Raw genomic sequence first — 23,406 nt, 5'->3', positions numbered from 1 at the left:
AACCGACTAGGCAGCGGACCATTCATAGACAATGGGTCCACTTTAATTCAAGAACTGCTTGCTTCTCACTTGTACATTACAATAATGTAATAATGACACATACACACTTCAATACAATGCAAAATATGTGTTGTATTTTAGCCAGTTAATCATTATACATTACTAATTTCTAATAGTGCACATACTGTATACTAATGTACAAAAATCCAAGCGAGGTGTATATGATACAAGATGAGGTGGCAGACCAATATACTGCAGTTAGATGCAGTTGATAAAGGGAGAAGACGTAAATGATTCAGTTAAAAGTCTTATGAGTCCTCTTTTAATAAGTACGCTATATGTGGACTATTAGTTATGTAATTAGTGTGTTTTGTGACTGATCACAATAAAAAAACCATTTTGCATTGTATTGAAGTGTAGGTTTGGCATTATTACATAATTATGGTGTACTTGTTGTAGTAATAGTGTCCAAAGACACAATAACTGACTGATATATATATTTGTTTCTGTAACAGAATTACCACATTAACATTACAGAATATCTGTCAGATCACATGTTATATTGAACCTTAAAGCGGAAATTGTAGGCTTGAGAAACTTTCTTTTCTAGCTCTACATGACATGGTGATTTCAGTAATACTGTCTTAGAAATAAATGTATTTGTTTTCAAACTTTCTAAGGCTGAATCTTTGAAAAAAGTTAAGCTTTAAAGGAATGGAAATCTACGACCACATCACAATTTTTATTGTGATTCACCTGGTTTAAGAGGGCATCACAGGATCGGATGTCAACCAATCACCTTATGCTCACAATATGACACTCATCCAGTCGTCATGTGATCTGCTCACAGCCTATCCTGGGATGCCACCCCTGGCCGGGTAAGTCCCTCTGCTGCTATGTCCCTGGAGGAATCATGAATATGAATATTGTGATGCAGCCAGAGGAGGTTTCCATCCCCTTTAAACTATATGTGATCTCTATTACATTCAGATCAGAGATAGAAAGGAGAAGGATCTATTGTCAAGTATGAGCTTTGTTCTTCATTAACAGTTCTGATACTCATTGTCAAAATCGGAATGTTTCATTATGTCAGTGTATTTATGTGTGAGCTATTTCCCAGAATTCCTTCATATTCATAAAGCACAGCTAAGTGAACTAATCTACAAGCCTTATATTGTGGGTTATCATGATTGACTATATTATATTACAGCATGATGTGTGATAAACTGATATTTTTCATCCCATACCAGTACGCCTACTTACTATAAATAACTTGTAGATCACACCTAGACCATAGAAAAGAAGGGTAAATTAAGTGCATTGTTCATTTAAACCTAAACTATGAGTTCCAAAGGTGACTCTGGGATTTGGACAATACAGGGTAAAATATACACAGAGCAGCCACAATATTAAAAGCACCTGCCTAATATTTTGTAGGTCCTCCTTGTGCCACCAAAACAGCTCTGACCCTTTGAAGTATTGACTCCACATGATCTCTAAAGGTGTCCTTTGGTATCTGGCAGCATGATGTTAGCTGCAGATCCTTTAAGTCCTGTAAATTGTGAGGTGGGGCCTCCATGGCTCTGATGTTTTCCCAGCACATCCCACAGATGCTCAATCGGATTGAGATCTAGGGAGTTTTGAAGACATGTCAACACCTTCTACTCTTTGTCTTGTTCCTAAAACTATTCTTGAACATTTTTTGCATTGTGACAGGGTACATTATCCTGCTGAAAGAGACCACTGCCATCAGAGACTACTGTTGACATGAAAGGGTGTACTTGGTCTGCAACAATGTTTGGGTAGGGGGTACGTGTCAAAGTAACATCCACATGAATTACATGACCCAAGGTTTCCCAGCAAAACATTGCCCACAGCATCACAGTGCCTCTGCCAGCTTTTCTTCTTCCCATATACATCCTGGTGCCATCACTTCCCCCAGGTACGATGCACACGCACCCGGCTGCCCACATGATGTAACAGAAACGGGATTCATCAGACCAGGCCACCTTCTTCTACTGCTCCATGGTTCAGTTCTGGTGCTCACGTGCCCATTGTAGGTGCTATTGGCGGTGGAGCGGGTCAGCATGGGCTCTGACCGTTCTGCGGCTATGTGGTCCCATACGCAGCAAGCTATGATGCACTGTGTGTTCTGACACCTTTTTATCATAGCCAGCTTTAACTTTTTCAGCAATTTGTGCTACAGTAGCTCTTCTGTGGGATTGGATTAGACGGGCTAGCCTTCACTCCCCACACTCATCATTGAGACTTGGGTGCCCATGGCCCTGTCACTGTTAAACTGGTTGTCCTTCCTTGGACCTTTTGGAAGGTACTAACCACTGCATACCGGGAATATCCCCACAAGACCTGCCGTTTTGGGGATGCTCTGACACAATCCTCTAGCCATCACCATTTGACCCTTGTCAAAGCCGCTCCGATCCTTACACCTACACATTTTTCCTGCTTCAAACACATCAGCTTCAAGTACTGACTGTTCACTTGCTGTCTAATATATCCCACCCCATTGACAGGTACCATTGTAAAGAGATAATTAATGTTAGTCACTTCACTTGTTAGTGATTTTAATGTTTTGGCTGATGAGTGTATATGAGCTATAAGATATAAGTTAATGAATTACAAGTTGACCTAATATAAAAAAGCCCTTTTTGGTTTTCTCAAATATTTATGTGTAAAGGTTCACATATGATGGCATTGTATGCAACCTTGTTATCTACTAGATTAGGGCTCCCATTTCCAATTTTGTGACCCCAAGACTTTAACGCACAATATATATTTTCCCTTAATGTGAATGCCTGAGAAACCCAAATTAACATAGAAAGTTGAAATAGGTTTCTAAAACCATGCTACATTATTTGGGAACTAAATGGAAGTATTTTATGGCATGAGCACTTTCAGGTCACATGGGGTTTTCATATCAAATTTATTAGAGTAGTCCTTGAAAGACTTTTTGCCTTTGCAGTTCTTAAAAAAATCACTGTTGGTGTATGTACTCATAATACTGGACAAATGAACATGTGTCTACATGCGCTGTCTCGTCTACTTAGCAACTTCCACCTTCTCTGTCTCCTTAGTCTTGCACTACTGCAGTAAGGTTACTTCATGGTCTGTTGTGACTTTTATAATCTTCTTGCATAATACAGTATATGAATAAAATAATGTTGATTCAAATTTATTTAGTCAGGATCTCCATATAGGACAAAAATGAAAATGGGACCTTTTCATTTTCTTTTCATCATTGAGATTGTGAAGATCAAACCTGATGGCATGATTGTTCAAATGGAAACACTAAGTAGCTTAATGTTACAGAGCCCCTCAGCAGGTGTATTTATGCTGGGTTCTGCCATAAAGAAACTACATTGTTTAGCAGCAAAGTAATGTAGTTATTCATCTCTTTATTTTGTGATTTTAAAGTGTGTATATGTGTATGCACAAATGGTGTGGGATACTGACACTTAAATCAGACTGACTCCCCAGAAGGCCATATACATGGGCCAGAATTCTAGTGCGTTAATCAAACATGCTCAGACAGGAAGTGTGTTCACACTTGTTCACTTCACTTTACTTTATGGGCAGCAGGAGCAGAGTTTTGGTTCAACAGCCCAGCCAGAGGAAAGTGGTTGTGTGTAAGACATGAGAGGGGGTAATGGGGTGGCAATAATACATGAGACGCGGGGACGTATTAATGCATGGGCACGCTGGCCAGCCGCCCGGGGCCCCACAAGCATATAGGGACCCCATAGGCTTTCCAACAATTCAGTATATTATTCCTGGAGAATTATTCAGAACCTTTAAACCCTCTTTATTAAAACGTTTGGGTGGACTAATCATCTTAGAATTTTTGCAAATGTTTGTGTTGAACACTTGATTAATAATAAATAATTTATAGTAATTTTATACTGTGCCATCTCCGTCTGTATGATTTACCAATGGCGGTCCATTTTTATGTTGAATTTCATGCTTTTCAGCTTCAAGCCTCATGTTATATTGTCCAAACATTTCTGTGAATTAATCTCTGCTGTACAGCATGCTTTTTAATGTTTAAACACTGATTTTGTTGGAGGTACCAATAAATATAAGCTTAATTTTATCGATAATTTACATTTTTATTTCTGCGAGTGGTTGTGTAGGTAGGGCCCAGTGCACTGATTTGCCCGGGGGCCTAAAATGCTGTTAAGACAGCCATGCTGAGGCAGGGAAATAAGTATGACAATGATAGAAGTAGCAGCGATATGTAACATGGGTAATGAGGATGGTAACGATAGAGGTGGTAATGAGAAATATAACCGAAGAAAATGAGGGATGATAATAAGCAATATGAGAGGGACAATGAAGGTGACCGTTGCCACCCTCATTGCCCCCTCTCATTGCTACCCTGACAGTGCAGAAGAAACTATGTAATAAAAGAGTAAAAAGTCAGTCAACAGACAACCTTGGTGACAGGTTCTCTTCAAATGTCTTTTTAACTAACCTTTTATCAAAATGATAAATAATATGTCCTTGTTGGTTTCTGAGAATTGTTAACTGCTCCGTAGTCTCAGAAAGGTTGAGAACTCTCTGTCACTGCTGCAAGCTGTTGTGTGACTGCAATCTATTGTCTATCTCTGTTATGAGGCATCTGTGAGATTCCCTGTAATATCCCTAATAAAAAGTCTGGTGCATAGAAATGTCTTCCCATGGTCAAAGCTTTATCTCAAACACTTTTCATCCCGATAAAGGCCTGAAAGTTTCACATATATAGTTGTGAATGTTATTAGTAACTCTTGTATTTTGCATTTTAAGAGCTAAAACTTAGATTCCATCTGAACATGCTCAGTGGTGATTCAGAAAGCCATACATATGTGCTTCAGTTTGCTTTGTAATGTTTAATAAAAAAAATTGTTTTTACTTCGCTATTTATATCTGGTGATTTTCTGTCCTTCAGACGCATCAGATTTATTATAACATACTTGCCTACCTTTGGCAAGTTGTATTCGGAAGAGGGGCGTATCTAGAGGGTGGGGCACTGTGCATCGCGTCATTTTGGTTCCGCCCCCTGCATCATATATGCCATTTTGTCGCAGGGGACGGGGCCAAAATGACACGATTCACCGCGAATCGCTGCATTTTAGCCCCTCAGTTGTGCGATGCGGGGGATTTGCCAGCTCTCCCCGGGAGTCCATAAGACCAACCCGAATTTCGGGAGTCTCCCGGACATTCCGGGAGAGTTGGTAAGTATGTATTATAATGAATCCTTAGCCAGAGAGATTCAAATTTTTACGATATCATGCAAATAGTAAATATTGATTCTTAAAAGGACAGCAGAGAAGCGTGACTGCTAAACAGAGATCAGTTATTACAACCCCAGTTGAGAACAGTTGAACTGAAAATATGTCACCCTGAAAAATATAATAACATAATATAGAATTTTAGTACCAACTTTATGCTTATCCAGATTATTAAATAGTTTTACAGTGTTAGACTCTTTATTCTGCTTTAAGCTTGTTTCATTCATCCACTCTCCTTTTCATGGCATGGTGCTTCCTAACATTACAGTGGAACTTTCTCTCTTCAATCCCCCAATACAGATCTCTTGTACTAATGTATCTTCCTCTAGTCGTCACATTGCTCTACTATCCACCAAGTCATATTATAATGACCCCAAACACACAGTATGAACCAATCAATAAGAGACAGATGTTGGTATTGCAACTGCGGAGCGCTGAGTTCATATCAGCTTGTTGTGTAATGTCATGGAATGGACAATAATTACCTTCACCCCTTTCCATGGGATTTCTCTTTTTCCTTTACATGACCTGCTCAACCTAATAGTGTTTTGAACTGGCAGGCATCTGGTGTTAGCGAGTCAGTGGTCCCTTGGGCCCTTTCCTGATGGTGTGTTACTGCAAGACATATATTGCCAGCAGGTGTCATTCTCCAGATCTCACTTGGCATGCTTTGGGGTATAGACTTTCTAAAATGTATCCTGTGGAATTTATGGTTGGTTGTTCATAAAGTGGTTGTGGAAGATTCAGTAACATCTAAGCACCTTGGCTGCATTTCTCCCCGAACCATCTTGGTGGATTGTTGGGATGATAGTTTAGCCCACATTAGTTTACTGTCTAGGTCAGCGGTTCCCAAAGTGTGCGCCGCAGCACCTCTGACAGTCTCCCACTTAACTACCTACCTTATCCTCTGCCTCTCCCCCTTCTTTCCCCTTCCATGCCTCCATCCCTCTACTCTCCCTCTCTCAACTGCGTTTCTCCGTCTGTCCACCCCTCCCCTTAGATTATACGCTCCTCTGAGCAGGGCCATCTCTCCTCCTGTTTCCACCACTTCTAACTCTGCTCTCCAGCTACTTTGCCCTTCTCCCCCCTCTGGTGGTCTCCCTGTCTTCTGCGCCCTCCTTTTGGGCCCCGTCATTTGCGGATACTCCCCCCAGCCCTCACTAGCTGTGCATTGAGCTTACTGAGTTACTGTGCTTTATGTTTACTGTACTGTGCTGTCTCACCTTGTATTGTAATTCGTTTTTGTCCCTGTACGGCGCCACGGACACCTTGTGGCGCCCTATAAATAAAAATTGATAATAAAAAATAATAATAAAAATACATATGAGAAATATACAGTAATGTGACCTTACATGGAAAAAGAAAGATGTGGCATTTGGTGGAGATAAGGAGTTCTGCACTTCTTCTTCTATTACTACTACAGCCAGCTCCTAATTATGGTTCTGCTCACGTTTTGTGATCTGATAAGTCTAGTGATAAAGCCAATGTTCTAGAAGCAATTGAAAAGGATGTGAGTGCCTGCCTCCTGTTAGCTACATTACCTCACGTGTTTCCGTGCATTCAGTACTTTCCTCACGTCACACTATAAAAATTTGATGCACAATGCAATGTAGGCAAGATATAAATGTATATCTTTGTAGGAACTGACAAACAACAAGTTTTCTCTCAGAAGTGGATGTTAGTGTGACTGAAGAATTACATTTTATGTACTGCTATATTTGAGATGTTTATCAAACATTTAATGCTCGTTGAACGTCTCTTGAATAATGAGTGTTAGACCAAGTTCAGTATAGGTGTAAAACTGCTTTAGGAGACATATAATCCTGTCACAGCGGCAAACTCGTTAATTCCTATGAGAAAAAGCTTCTGTCATGCTATTATTTTTTGACAAACAGCCTGTGCTTTTTCATCTACAATTAAAGTAAAATGATTACAATTGATGCATTTACGATTTAGTCATCGCCTACACACAGTGGAGGCATCATAGGAATGTAGCCTACCAATTCACAGCCACCAGTGATATTATCGAGACATGGGGCCTGATTCATTAAGGAACGTAAATGCCGACATTTGCCGTATTTGCACATGCCCTGAAATACAAGTATCTCCAATTTGAACGCAAACGACACTTCCAACAGCCTACAATTCCATTGGCGGAACGGAAAGGGGAGAGGACGTGCTAAGCTCGAGCACACCTAGCAGGCTCCGATTCAGCTTTGGTCATCTCGCAGATATTTATTTTTCAGTCGTATCACTTGCACCAGCTACAGGTCCAGTGTAAGCGCTGAGTGATAGTGATGACAGTCACAGATGCAGGCTAGAACATGTGTTTGCAATCAAGACCAACTGTAAAAATGCATTATGTACAGTAGACAATTCTAACATCATAATAAATGTAAAAAAACATTTTTAATGTTGTTTCATTAATGTCTATATTATTAACAGATGACAACAACTGAATTTTTTTTTCCTGTGCGTTCAGATGAGACTTTATATTCCACATATGTATTGTACATATCCAGCAGTGTGTTGTGTCGGTCTCAATATAGGCAGACCGTACCTACACCCGTATTCAACAAGAGATAATTGTTTATATCTGCCCCTAGTTGAATACGACCGTTCCGAGTAACCTGCATATGCCCAAATTATGTGCATTTGATTCAGGCCCATCATGTCAATGTGTCTCGCAGAGCTTCTAATAGGAAAAAGGCTTGAAATATGAGGTGACAGAAACCAGTGAAGTGACAACATTTGTAGTGTTAGGTAGGAGAAAATCGTAGAATTGATTGAGTGAAATGAGTTCTTTGGGAGACTTTATACAACTGTCTGAAGAGTTTTTAGGGAGCACCTAAAGGCTTGGAAATTCTGAAGGCATGAGGAAGAGAATCCTAAAGGATTTGTGCAGCATAAGTAAGTCCTGGGGTGTGAGAGGAAGAGTGGAGGTAGTTGTGTGGGAAGGCTATACTTGGAGAGTACATGCATACCTACCAACAGTCTCTTTTGGACCTACATCTCTAAGTCCCTCTTTTTTCTCATAGTTCCTCTGCTAACAGGCAAAGGTGTTTGTTCATAAATGTATAATATCACCCATCCATTGTACTGTATTATGAAGTGTATTATTGCACTGTGAGTTAGTTCTACACAGATATGTGCCCATGTTTAAAAGATTATCTTGGGCCTGATTCATTAAGGAACTTCAATTAAGTAGTTTCTTATTTTAGTCCCCTGGACAAAACCATGTTGCAATGCAAGGGGTGCAAATTAGTTTTCTGTTTTGCACATAAGTTAAATACTGACTGTTTTTTCGTGTAGCACAGAGATACTTGATAGCTTATTTGTACACTGAAATTTAAAGTTGATATTTGTGTGCTACATGAAAAACAGTCAGTATTTAACTTATGTGCAAAACAGAAAACTCATTTTCACCCCTTGCATTGCAACATGGTTTTGTCCAGGAGACTTAAATAAGAAACTTCTTAATTTAAGATCCTTAATGAATCAGGACCCTTGTGTTTTTCCACTGGATTTAAGATTGAAGCTATTTAGCTTAAATATGTTTATGAGGGTTAGCCATCAGACATGGCCACTGCCAAGAGCCCACAGATCCCCAATCTTTTTACATAAATATATATATGCATAATGTGCAGCCAGGGGTAGGGAGATACCCAGCCTAAGGAGGAGGTGTCCCCCCTCAGCGGTGATATTCAGCAGCTTTTCATCTGCCTTACTGAGGACTTCTTCAGTCATCACACACACACACACACACACACACACACACACACACACACACACACTTATCAGCCTGCAATTCTCTCATGTGATCCATAACATGTGTAGGCATGGGGTATAATTTAAGGAGGACAGTGAATCTGGAGTTTTCTGCCATGTGTCTTTTCTAATAAGATATGTACATTTTTCCTTTTCCTAGATTTTAATATTTCTAGGCCGTTAAAGTAATAACATGTCTCCTTACACAATGCTTTATGCATATTAATGACCAATCCAAAAATAGAGGAGCCAGGCAAATGTCTTATCATTCGGAGTCAGTAATTTGGTTTGGAGATGTGCTAACCCTTTATTACTATGTTTAGAGACACATTACATCCAGTGCATTACATGCAGTCAGAGAGCAAGCACAATTTCTGATTGAAAAACAATACACATAGATACAAAGCAGACATGGATTAGTTGGAGATAATGATTGCACTGCAGAGGTTTGCTAGGCATAAAAGCACTGTCTCCTTATTAGCTTTGTGAAATAGTGCTCACATAAGATGTGTTATGCATTAATGATCTGGTCTTATTTCCCTGTGAAGACATTGGAAGCCAACTGGAAGATAATTCGTGACGAGGCCCTTGCCGTGATGGATGATGCCAAAGGCCTCTTTCTTCCTGAAGATGAAAATCTCAGAGAAACGGGAGATTGGAGTCAGTATACACTGTGGCAGCAAGGTGAGCAGTTATATAACATAGACAGCATCCCACAGCACACCAGATTATCCCCAGAAAGGACGGTATTTTAGCATAATCCGGAGTCCAATCCAGTGAATCACCGAGGATATGGTTTTATATGGTTTTCTGCTATTGCATTGTAAAACATTTAATAGCACCTACAGTATGCTGGAAAATTGCATATCAATATGTTAGTTATTAGTATGTAAGTTATTTTCTTGGTCATTTTTGTTACCTTTTCTGCCACTTTTTTCGGGACAAAATAGTAGTAGTTATTGTGAGTAAAGTACAGTTCACCAGATAGAATAAAAAAAGATTGTTTTCTCATTAAGCTTTTATAATCTACATCTTCAATGACACTTCTATCACACATACATATATATATATATATATATATATATATATATATATATATATATATATATATATATATATATATGAGAACCTCTGGAAATTACCAAAGATCCTAAAGTGTAAGTTGCTATATAAAAAAAAAAGCCTCTTGCAACATTCAAAAATGAGTTATGAAAAGATTCAAAAATGTATCACTACACATAATAAAAAAAATTCTGGAAACTTGCTTTTCCCTATTTGCCTGCTGCCTTGGAAATAATGCCCTAATGCCCGCGCAGGATTTTGAAACCCGAATTGCACCACAGTTGCAGATACAGTTTTGCAGTTTTTCAAACAAATATGAAATGCATTACTGTAACAATAATAAATATATATATATATATATATATATATATATATATATATATATATATATTTAATTTCTAGACAGGAAATATTGCCTTTAACTGGACATAAATATTATATCCCTACAGGTTCTTTATTAAGATCTTAATTCTTCAATATTTGTCTTTTTCATAGGTCGAAAGAATGAAAAGGCATGTACTGCTGCCCCCAAGACTTGTGGTTTGTTAGATAGATATCCTGAGACCACCGGATGCCGCAGAGGACAGGTACAAGACACAGCTCAATAAACTGTCCATGGGTGCTCTAGTGTCTTTAGAACACGTTCTTTAAGTTCTAGTTTCATTTTTGGTAGCTTTTATTGTTTTGGTTTTTACATATTTGTTTGTGTATGTTTGTTGTATGTTATTGGTGTATGTTGCCCAAATACTGCAATATATACTGTGCACAATTCCCTAAATCTGTTTTAATTGTTTTCTGCACAATTGTTATTTTTTTTTTATATTACTTATTACTGATGGATATTCTAAATATAACACGATTTATGTATACTCATGCCTAGCTGTCATGTCATGTAAAAGCTCTATGTCTATGTTATGGGTGACATGTATAGAAGTCCCATCGTCAATTGTTCTAATAAACTCTTCTTTTTTTCTTTTCAGATCAAATATTCTATAATGCACCCAGGGACCCATGTGTGGCCCCACACAGGGCCAACCAACTGTAGACTGCGAATGCACTTGGGTCTGGTTATACCGAGTGGGTGTTTGATAAGATGTGCTAATGATACCAGGTATGCTTCTACTGTCTGCATTATTATCCTTTCTTTGTGAAACCTTACAGCACTGCATTTGTGATTAGAAATAGTTTTATTATAATGTAAAATGCTTCTTTATTATATTGCATATTATTTTAATGTAATTATTTTAAATAAAAAAACAATTAACATTTTGCAGCATTTTCACAACATGGAGCGTATTTCTGTTCTATAGCTATTTATGTTGGAAACATGATGATATACAATTACACAGATTACAATATATGCACTTATCATACCTTAGATACTTCATTAGTCTTATGGTAGTTTGTCCAGTTAGCTACAACCCAACACATAGGATCAGTAATGTAATGTACTTCAGGCAGGGGTTAAAGGCAGGGGGAGGCAGGGCTGGGGGGCAAGGGGGCATGTGTCCCTCGGGCTGGTCCCATAGTGGGCTACCTTGGGCTGGGTCACTGGACCACCTACATTTTTTTCCTTTAAAATGTTACTAATAGGCTGCGAGTCTTGTCTCCTGGGCTAAAATTTTCCAGCCGGCCCCTGGTTTGTGGTGAGGTTTTATTTTACAGCGGGGTTGTATCATTACTACTGCTCCTACCTTAAAACACAAATTGTTGGTATGAGAAGCTCGTCTTATCTGGGTGAGTTTTACCTTCACTGACCAGATAAAATGCTTCCGCTTTATTTATATACTATATTTAATTCTTAGAGCTTTTCTCCATCATTTCAGACTTCCTCCATCACATTTACTTCATCCAGTCATTACCCTGGTATTAATAAACCCAGCGCAGCCACTGGTCGAACCCAACCCCTCCCCCATGCAGCGACTTGTCACAGAATTATTTCACAAGACATAGCTGTGCGACAGCTGACAGATGCCAAGTCTCTCATGTAAACTGAAAACTTGGCATACCAATACATACTTTAATACAATAGTAATCAAAATAATAAAATGTTTTTGGGTTTTTTTCTCCAAATAATCATTAGTGCCCAATAGGAAAGCCATAACACCTCACTGACTATTATTTTTCTTTGTAGTTCACAATAGGCAAAAAGGAAGATTGAGAAGCCCTTTAGTCAAATATAGAGTAGAGAATATGTACATGTACTTTTAGGCACATTGGCTACCTAAGATTTGTCCAACACCGCTTATTATATATGTTTACTGTACATATACATTTTATACATTTTATATATATATATATATATATATATATATATATATATATACATATATATGTATATGCATATATATATATATATATATATATATATATATATATATATGTAGATGTACATAACGCAATAACACATTACTTATAAATCTCATTAGCCTCCTCCTAGAACTAGTGTCTTAGTTCATCTGCAATCTGTGCTAATATAGAGCTGAATTGCTTCTACTTGCTATTACTTTGTATTCAGCGACTTAAGAGAGATGTGGACTATAAGATATTGTTCAATGAGGCAGATGCTGCCTGCAGAGAGATGTATTAATCTCTTACTTAAATCTCATATATGAAAGTCTTTTTTACAGCTAGAATGCTAAAACGTCAGTGAGTTTTATATTGTATTAAACCGGCCAACATGACCCATTTCTGCAGTGTGATAATGTTCTGCTCCAATTTTTTCCTGCACCAGTTACCAAGACAAAATATCATTTTGGGAATTTCTCCTATATATGCAGTTGAAGATGGAAGAAGAGAAATGATCATTTTGATATATTGAGTAGGTCCTGTTGTCCTCTTGTAGGGTAGGTGGGCCTGAGTCATTAAGGATCGCAAAGCAAAAAGAAAAAAGGAGTAAGTTTCCTCCTGGGCAAACCATGTTCAAATGCAAGGGGTGCAAATTAGTTTAATATATTGCACATAAGGAATACTGGCTGCTTTTTCATCTAGCACCACTAATTCCGCAGCGCTGTACAGAGAACTCATTCACTTCAGTCCCTGCCCCATTGGAGCTTACAGTCTAAATTCCCTAACACACACACACACACACACACACACACACACACACAGAGTAGGGTCTATTTAGGCACCTGCTAATTAACCTACCAGTATGTTTTTTTGGAGTGTGGGAGGAAACCAGAGCACCCAGAGGAAACCCACGCAAACACAGGGAGAACATACAAACTCCACACAGATAAAGCCATGGTCGGGAATTGAACTCATACCCCAGTGCTGTGAGGCAGAAGTGCTAACCACTGGGCCACTGCACTGCCTATAAATCTGTCCCCACATTTTAAGTTTACCTCTCCCCTCCAATGCAACATGGTTTTGGCCAGGTGCAAAGTTACTCCTTTTTTATGCTTTGCTCTCCTTAATGACTCTGGCTCTGTGTGTGTAAATGGCTACCTTTTCAAGTAGGGTGGTAGCTGATTAAGGTGATGTGTGTAAAGATTAAATAATTGCTTCTGGCAGCTGTCTCGGAGGCGTCCAATTAAGCTAAGGTTTTGTAAGAAGCCTTGCAGGTTATAATATGCTGTCTTTCAGCTGGGCTTCCGCCAGTGTTGCTGTGTTCTTTCCTATTTCTGCAGTTACTCAGTGCAGCATGAATATGTATGTGACCAAATAGCAAACACACCTTCCTACTATTCTATCCACTGGTGACAGCCTTGTAATACAATTCCTTTTTTTTAGAGCATCATCAAATGTGTCCATGTTGCATGAAAAACTGAAAATAAAATTCATGTTGAGCTAATGAAACAATCTTTCAATTTAGCTTAGTTATAGGTGTGGGATTCTTTCCCAATCCTCCCCAATTTTAGTACTGTTTCCATCATAGCATTCTTTTTGCAGTAAGTGTAGATTTTTTTTTGTGTATAGGTATTGAAAATTGTTTATCAGCCAGTGGACTGAGTAATCTAGAAAACAGCTATACCCTCTGCCATAGAAATGCAAAGTTTGAAGAGGCTGTGCTCACCGTCAGATGACAAAATAATTAGGAAAAATAATTAAGTTTACTCTTACTCTTTGAAATACTTGACATCATCATCAATATTTATTTATATATCACAAAAAAATTCTGTTGCGCATTACAGTTTGCAACAAACACAGTAATGAAACAATACTGGGTAAGACAGACTGAGTGGTAAGAGGGCCCTGGTCGCAAGCTTACAACCTATATGACAATGGGAGTCTGATATATGAGGTCAAGTTCCACACATTGCATATTGGTCCAGACAGAATGCAGAATTAAAAAATGCCTTGTGGGCCATATGATCAGTCACACAGTAATTTTGGTCAGGGGCTCATAAGACTGTAGTTTTGCGTGATCTGTGTAAAGGGTGGTAATAGGGTAACCTAATGAGGTTAAGAGGATGGTTGAGGAATATTATAAGCTTGCCTGAAGAGGTGGGTATTAAGAGAATGCTTGAAGGTTTGAAGACAAAAGGAAAGTCTTATTGTGCAAGGGAGGGAATTCCACAAAGTGGGTGCAGTCCTAAAAATGTCCTGTAACTGGAAATGGGAGCATATAATGAGAAGGGATAAGAGTCACAGATCTTGTCCAGAATGGAGGTTTCAAGGTAGGAGATATTTTGAGACAAATGAGGAGCTGTACTGTATGTTGGAGTTTAATTGATGGCCTTTTATGTTAGTAGAATAATTTTATATTGGATTCTGTAAAAGCCAGGCAACCAGTGTAGAGACTGACAGAGAGGCTCAGCAGAGTAGAAACGATTTGCAATGAAAATCAATCTAGTTGCTGCGTGTACTATAGATTGTATGGTTGAGAGTCTGTGTTTTAGATGTATGCAACATGATTTAGCTATACTGTCAATGTGGGGAATAAAGGATAGTTGCGAGCCAAGGAGCACAACTAGGCAGCGAGCTTGCGGGGTAGGATTTATGGCCATGTTTTCAACAGAAATGTCAGATAAGTAACTTCTGTTAGTGGGTGGGAATATTATTAACTCTGTTTTTGAAAGATTGAGTTTCAGTTGGCGAGAAAACATCCAAGATGAAATGGCAGAAAGACAGTCAGTAACACGAGACAACATAGATGGTGAGAGATCAGGAGAGGATAGATACATTTGTGTATCATCTGCATAGAGATGATACAGAAATCCAAAGGAGCTTATTAGTTTTCCAAGAGAAGTGTTGTAGATAGAGAATAGCAGAGGACCTAGGACTGAGCCTTGTGGTACGCCAACTAATAATGGAAGCGGAGTGGAGGTGGATTCAGAGAAGTTACCTCCCTCGCTCCATCCGCCTCTCTCCTACTCTGTGCTCCTTCAAACGTGCACTCAAAACTCACCTCTTTCTCAAAGCCTACCAACCATCCACTAAACCCCCATCTCCTCCGCTCATTCTCCCCTCTCTCCCATTCCCTTAACTGGATCCTCTTGTGCCTGGTCTGTCAACCCTCCCTTAGGATGTAAGCTCGCATGAGCAGGGCCCTCTTCCCTCCTGTCTCCTCACCCGTTCTTCTCCGTGTCTATTGCATCTGCCTGCCTGGAGTTTCTGAAGTATTGGTACTTTTTGTTTATTGTTCTGTACTGTTATACCCTGTATAGTCTACTGTTTGTACTATGTGCAGCGCTGCGGAAACCTTGTGGCGCCTAACAAATAAATAATAATAATGAATTAACACTGAAAGAGCGATTAGATAGATAGGAAGACAACCAGTGTCTTGAAGCCCTAGGGATTGTAGCGTCTGTATAAGGAGAAGAGTGGTCAACAGTGTTGAATGCAGCAGAGGGATCCAGGAGAATTAGAATAGAGTAATTGTCTCTAGTTTTAGCTGTGATCAACCTTAGTCAATGTGAGGCACGTGTAGGCAATTCTCTGTAGGAGCTTGGAGGGGCATGGGAGCTGCGAGATGGGATGATAATTATTAGGAAGTTTGGGTCAAAATTTATTTTTTTCAGAATAGGACTAATTGCTGTGTACTTGATGCACTCTTGTTTACTAGCTCTCTGTGGATACATTACTTTCCAAAAGCTTACAATGTGACTTGGGCAGAAAATGAAGTCACATGTGCATAGAAAATGTGGATCAAACATCTTGATTTGGTTAAAATATGTCACAAATTGTTTTTTCTTAGGAGCGCTATCTGTATGTTTGTTGGTAGAACTTAAAAGTTAAGTAGAAATGGAAAGCATGGTAACCTGATTTTATTTTCTAGGACATGGGAAGAAGGCAAAGTGCTGATATTTGATGACTCTTTTGAACATGAGGTGTGGCAGAACGCCGGCTCTTACCGCCTGATATTTATCGTAGACGTATGGCACCCAGAGCTCACACAGCATCAACGCAGGACTCTGCCCGCCATTTAAATATAAGCACAGCAAGTGTGCAGGGTCTAATCACATGAAGGAGACATAAGATGCACTCTAAAGCACAGCAACATTCCCTATATACTGTGGGGTTTCCTGCCATTTCTTTTATACTGAATATTATTTTCATACTAGATGTAAGTGATTTGTGTTAGTATAAAAACAGAGTAATTGAAGGAGTTTAATATTTTTTATGTTCTCTTAAACTATTTTTTGTGAAAGAAGGTAAACCACTATTATTGTTTTCTATAACTGTTTTTTTTTGTAATACAATGAATGATACAGTTTACTAATATTTTTGCTATGAAATTTTGAGTCTAGCTGTATATCCTCACTTCATAGATAACAGTCATGGAACTTTAACGTAACATACACCAGTCTCCTGCATGCAGGGCAGGCAGCCATTGGCTGTACCAATGACTGTGCAGCCTATTCATTCACTAGGGACCAATATAATCCCTAGGGTGCCTAGTAAATTGATGTGTTGCAGTCTAAGTGATGTTACTGGTTCTTAATTGATGAGCTGCAGACTTATAAATATGGGTATAGTCTAAAAAAATGTCTATCTACTCTGTGTAGGTGACAGCTACACTATAAATATATTGAGAGTAATGTCAAGTAGTTTTTTTCCTTAACTTGTATTTCTGATATACACCCCACTGCACACCATATCCACTCCCAATATTTGCATTAGTTTTGCTTGGGACAGGATGGGGTATCAGAACAGAGAGGAAAAGATTCAGGAGATTGACAGGTCTTCAGAGATTGACCATGCCCATCCAGCAATTGTGAGACTTCTGAGGACAGTGTCATGTCTAGTAAATTTCAACACATGTAACAGTTCCCTCAAAGCCTTGTTCTCTATCTGCAATCTAAGAAAATGTTCTAACACTGCAACAGTATATTTCAGTTTGGTGTTGGTTTTAAATTAAATATTGGCACTTTTGGCTTCCCAGCTTTTACTGGACCTTAATGCACAGTTTGGCATTATCCTGGGTTTCTGAGTATTATGGAAGATACGCCAAAGGGTAATCATCACTGATTGGCCAAAGGTGATTTTCCTCATAATTGTTCAGATCAAAACTGAGGTTATTGTCTATATTGACTTCAGTTACTTTTATAAAACAATGGTTTTGACTTTAGTTTAATGTATATACTGTGTAGTGAAAATATTAGGCGAGTCATATTCTTGGAAGTATTTAGTATTGTAGCCCCTGTTGTCTACAAGCCCCTTGTAACTTATGATTAGCTTATGTGATATTCTGGATGAGTTTAGGAGACCTGTGTCAAATATGAGTTATAGTATTCATTGTATATTTCAAACGTTAAAGTCAACCTGTCATCTTTGATTTTAGATTTAAACGTACCTATTCACTTTACAAATGATTATTGTCAAATAATTATAAATTATTCTTATGGACAATTGTGTCAAAATCTGCCAGCTTAAACTTGTGAACCCTCCTGGACTGTCCCCTGCGCCATCAATGGTAATCACCTATGATTGTGCCTATTCATATGGTTTGTGTAGACCAGCTTTCAGATATAAGGAAGTGACTAACACCGTTGTTACACAGTTGTTGGGAGTCATGAAATTGAGATATATAACATAGTGCATTTGTTGCCATTGTGTCTTACTGTTTTGCCTTGTTGATAATGTCCCTTGATCAGTCAGTGGCCAAATCCACAGCTAATCATCAACAGTGAAATTTCCTTAAAGAGGTTGTTCATTTTCAGATGACTTTTAGGTATTGGCTTCTATATACTCTCTAGCATCTACTACTAAATATATATTTCTTTCTCTGTTTGCATTCTTTCTGTCCCTTTCCAATTCCACCAGGCTGAATTGCCCTTGAATTAACACAGCTCTTCTGTGGTCTTTACATTTAATTACTATTCCATCCAGAAAGCAACTTTGAGTCGTACCTCCGGGTAATAGAAAGAAACCAATCTATCTGGTGATAAAAGACATATAAATCTTAGCGGCTTGTTTGGGTTTTTTAGAGGCCTCACAGTAACCTAAGCTGACAGATCCGATGGCTTAATCTGTGTCTAATTTGGCCAGCCCATTTTTGGCAAAATTATTGAAGGTGGTCAATGACTGTACATGTTGACAAATTGGTTTTATCTGCTGACACGATGCATAGCCGGTCTGATTGACACCCGATTATGCCCTATTAGATAATTATCTGGATTTCTGTCTGTTTTTGTGCACTCACATAGCTCTTTGGAGCTATTTTGATAATTAGTGTATTTATGTTACATTGGAGATAGTGAGTATAAAGTGGTAGTTCTACATCTGCCTGTCTAACTGTTGCCTCTGCTTAATAAAATGTTAAAATAATTATAGTGCATTAAAAACAGTGATCCATTTACAAACTATAACGTACTATGTTATTAACTAGACAACTTGATGTCTGTTTCAGATTGACAGCACACACTAATGTGAGCGCTTTCTAAACCATTCATATCAATACCAGGTTAATGTACAGTGGTACAGCCAACAACAAATGTCAATTTACAGAACAAAAAGCATATGAAAGGAAATCTAAAGGCAATATAAGTCTGAGGACAATGTTTGCTGTAATGTAAGTGCCACATTCTTAGTACAATTTAGCGTGGCAGTTCTATAATCATTTATTCTGGAAAAGAATTATAAGGCTAAATCTGTTAGATTTTTTTCAGATATAGAATCACAGGGAAGTTTGGCATATTTCTTGTGTTTTCAATGCACTCTGCTAAAGCTCACTGCCTGTGCTGCTTTTTAAACCTCACAATATTCGAGGGTACCAAGTCCTCATGAAATTGACTGTTACCCTGATCTGTCCTGTCCATGGCCAGGTTATCCTTAATGGGCAAATCTATACAAGCCCTACATCTTTGGCTCCCGATTCTATGTCTTCAAATATTAGACACATGGTAAAGATTTCGGTGTGCAATGCTGTGAACACACTTTTCGCATGTTACCAAATGCATTAGGGCAGTGGACCCCAAACTTTCTCTGGTCGAGGCACCCCTAAGTTCTCCTTAATTTTTTCGAGGCACCCCTAAGTCAAAATAATTACTAAGTAGTTCCCCGCCTTGCTTACTACCGGCAGTGCCCGCGGCCAGTTTGGGAACCACTGCCTTCGGGTTTAAAATGCTGCTATAGAATTTAATTTGTCAGTATTTTGCGAAACTCTTTTGCCCAATATATGCAATTTTTCTGTGTGGGATGAAAATGAACTGAAATGTTGGGTGTAAACTTTTCAGGATTATGTTAGAAACGGTTTACCCCACACCTGCTTACATTTACATAGTTTGCTATATTTTATTATATACATTTTGTCCTTGTTTTGCTTCCTATGCAGTGGAAGTATTGCTCTCTTGTGATGCTCTTCAGCATTTGATATTTTATCTTCCTAGTGATAGAAATGTGGACCAGTACGTCATCTTATATTAAATCCCAGCCGTCCTGAAGCTCTTAAAGCAGCTTGTAGAAAAACATCAGAATTTCATTATCTTCCTGTTCTGCTCCGTGGCTTGGTCAGAGTAATCCATATCAATGACTGTAGAAAATGGTCTTGCGTTCCATTTATATTTACATTACAAATGTGTTAAGGCAAAACTGTTCTTGATTAATGGGATTATTTTTAGCTTACAGTAATTATGCTCTAGACCAGCCAGGGACAACCTTAGAACAAATAAACACAAAATTACATTTTCTTCATATTCACGGAAAATTCCAAATGTTTTATTTTTGTCCAATCCCCCTGTACTCCACTAGTAGAACCACAGTATTCCCAGGGGCCAACTTACCCCCCTCTCTTGGTTCTATGAGCAGCGAGGAGGATGGCTCAGGAGACAAGGAGTTCCCCTTTAAAGAAATGCTAAATCTTCATACACACATTTGGAAACATTTGAAGACTTTGGGCCTGATTCATTAAGGATCTTAAATTAAGAAGTTTCTTATTTAAGTCTCCTGAACAAAGCCATGTTACAATGCAAGAGGTGCAAATTAGTTTTCTGTTTTGCATATAAGTTAAATACTGCCTGTTTTTTCATGCAGCACACAAATACTTGGTAGCTTATTTGTACACTGAAATTTAAAGTTGATATTTGTGTGCTACATGAAAAAACAGTAAGTATTTAACTTATATGCAAAACAGAAAACTAATTTGCACCCCTTGCATTGTAACATGGTTTTGTCCAGGAGATTTAAATAAGAAACTTCTTAATTTAAGATCCTTAATTAATCAGACCCCTTGTTCGTGCTAAAGATACTTCAGAAGCTGATATTTTATAGGAAGCATTTTTCTATGCACCCCGAATTCCCTTTTGTAACTCTATTTACAGACCGGAAGAAGCCATGGAAACCCTGAAATGGTTGATAAGTGAATATTATAGCTTGTACTCAGCTAAGTAGCAGTATGACATGGTTTGATAACATATATTACACCATTTTGTAATGGATCACTTGGACTTTCAGTTTAATGGGCCTCTAAGTATTCCATCTGTTGCTGGTCTAGTTACATAGTTATTTTAAAGAAGTGTCACACCAGCACTTTGTGCTCCATTGTTTAAACATGGAAACAAGGCATTATATTCTCATGTAAACTGTAATTTAAGAATGAATGGATTCAGCTCATACATTCTACAAACACTATACACAATGTAGAGTGTATGACCACTAGTGAGATGGAAAATGACATTGACTTCTAAAGTATGCACCTGTATATGCATGGATTAAGTACTATGTTTAAATGTAGGCACACAAAGCCCTAAGTGCCATAGGAAATCAAGTACAGCAATAGTTTGAGTGCTGTAGATTGTCCATCTCTGCACTGTATAGCGTATAATAGGAATAAAACAATATCCAGACCTCAAATTAAAACTCTGTATTTTTCATTATAACGGTTTGTGTCCTTGGTTCAGAATTTTGAATATTTTTAAAGAATGTTTTGATATTGTGTCTGTGCTATTTTTCATTGTAAGGATAAAAAAAAAAATCAATCTGCTGTTATTAAAATAAATACTGATATTAATGAATAAGGCTAAATGGATTGTTGCCTTTTCTTGTCTATTATTGTATGCACAAAATACATAGTAATCAATGTTCTCATCAATGAAATGATCTGGAAATGAAACAGTCAAAAGGCTAATGTAATAAGAACTCTGTCTTTGCAGGCTGAATTGATTATCTGCTGTTCAGCGCAACTCTGCAATATGAATTTTTCATAATTACTTCCATTTATCGATGGTAAAAATGTGTCACATGTGCAACTGAATTAATAAATTAGCACATTTAAAAAAAATAAATTGGGAACTACATTAAATACAGTTAATCATGTTAATGTTCACATTGGTCACAACAGTAAGCAGTACTAAGCTATACTAAAACAATGTTAAATGCATGAAATAACCCCCCAGCTACAGGAAAGGTAAGTGATCCATGTATCTCCATCCTATGTCAGGTTCTGAAGACCAATTAAGTAATAACAGCTATCTAAGGCTGAAATATGAACACAAGCTGTCTATTTTGTATTACTTTATTAATGTTATATTTCTATAGGAAGTACACTTAAAGAGAGCATTAGTATGGAAATACTCATATTAATGGATGTTATCATTGATATTGTTCATTCATCCAAACCAGTATTAAAAAATATGTATTAATGGGTGTTTATATGGTTTCTAATCCCTAAAAACAGGACTTATGTAAAACATATTAAAATTCATTCTAGGTAACCCCTTTGGTAACCAGCTGTTGTGATCAAGATGTTGATTTTTCTCCCACTAAGACCATAAATATGGTACATGAACAGTATTTTATAATTCATGACCGATGCTACAGATGACAGTAACTCTCCAAAGCAATGGACAGCAAACGTTTTTGTTATCATATTTATGTACTATTTATGATAATTTGTGCTTCATGACAAATGTCTGTTCCTGATTATAGGATAATTCTGTTTTAGGAGACACATTTTTTAATAGTTTACCAAATAAATGGGTATAAGTATATAAGTGGGTAATTTTTTTTTTATTTTATCAAATCAAATCCTGATCAATCCAAAAGTATAGTAATAGACTTAGATTTCCTGGAATGGTCCTATGTCGGTGCAGGTGACTGGAGTGTCTGTTACTTCACCACTAGGAGGCAGCACACACCATAGACTTGAAGCTTTAATCTGACTCCTCCTCCTATCTCTAGACACCCCTACTACACAAAGTAGTCCTTAATTTAGTTAGTCTTGCCAGGGATGTAAGGGCGGTTTGTGTGTCTTTAAGAAAAGTCGAGGAGAAGCAATTGCTATAGCATACATTTTATTTAAATGAAGAGGAACATTGCTTGTGCAAATAAAAGGAAAACAATCCAAATCTTTGGCACTTCAGATTTAACTGTAGCTGACCACTTTCTGCTGTATGTTACCCACATAGTGTACCAGTTCTTATAGAAAGTTGTGTTCACATTTTTCATACAGAATTATCGGATGGCTGCAATATATGTATCAGCTCGGAGTGTAAGCAAATGACTTTGCTACAAACAGTAGCCGAGATAAACGCAAACATTAATCCGTGGAGGACAGAATAACAGTCAGTCACTGTGTATTAGTAGAACGTGATAACAACATGAACGTAAAGCCGTCTTGAGCTGAAATGCTGACGCATAGTCACTACAACCAGCAAAGTACAGTATGCTACTAGTAACAACACAGTGGGGTGTGCTATTACCAGCACCTAATGCTATTGAGTGTTCATAGTAATTGAGGTGGAAATAGATGTGTCAGGACCCCTCTCTGATGTGGGGGTAGATAGGAATACGAGGGATGGAGCCAGGGGTGATATGAAACTGGGATCTACATGAATAATTAGCTATACAACCTGACTTTTACTGGTCTTTAAAAGGTAGCGATTTTGTAACCTTGTTCCGAGCTACTAAA

At 38.0% G+C, this 23,406-nt stretch overlaps 1 protein-coding gene across 3 annotated transcripts in view; it reads left to right on the top strand.

The window, feature by feature from the left end:
• ASPH (aspartate beta-hydroxylase) overlaps positions 1–19,372 on the top strand; it is a 148,030-nt gene extending 128,658 nt beyond the window's left edge. For all 3 annotated transcript variants that reach the window (XM_075213566.1, XM_075213568.1, XM_075213567.1), the window contains 4 exons: positions 9,602–9,737; positions 10,611–10,702; positions 11,096–11,226; positions 16,336–19,372. In XM_075213566.1, coding sequence (XP_075069667.1) covers positions 9,602–9,737; positions 10,611–10,702; positions 11,096–11,226; positions 16,336–16,486 — 510 coding nt within the window. In that variant the 3' untranslated portion in view covers positions 16,487–19,372. The remainder of the gene's footprint in view (positions 1–9,601; positions 9,738–10,610; positions 10,703–11,095; positions 11,227–16,335) is intronic.
• Positions 19,373–23,406: the final 4,034 nt, after the last annotated feature.

This window comes from Mixophyes fleayi, chromosome 5, assembly GCF_038048845.1.
Source record: "Mixophyes fleayi isolate aMixFle1 chromosome 5, aMixFle1.hap1, whole genome shotgun sequence".
NCBI lineage: Eukaryota > Metazoa > Chordata > Amphibia > Anura > Limnodynastidae > Mixophyes > Mixophyes fleayi.
This window is presented reverse-complemented; position numbering and strand designations above follow the sequence as displayed.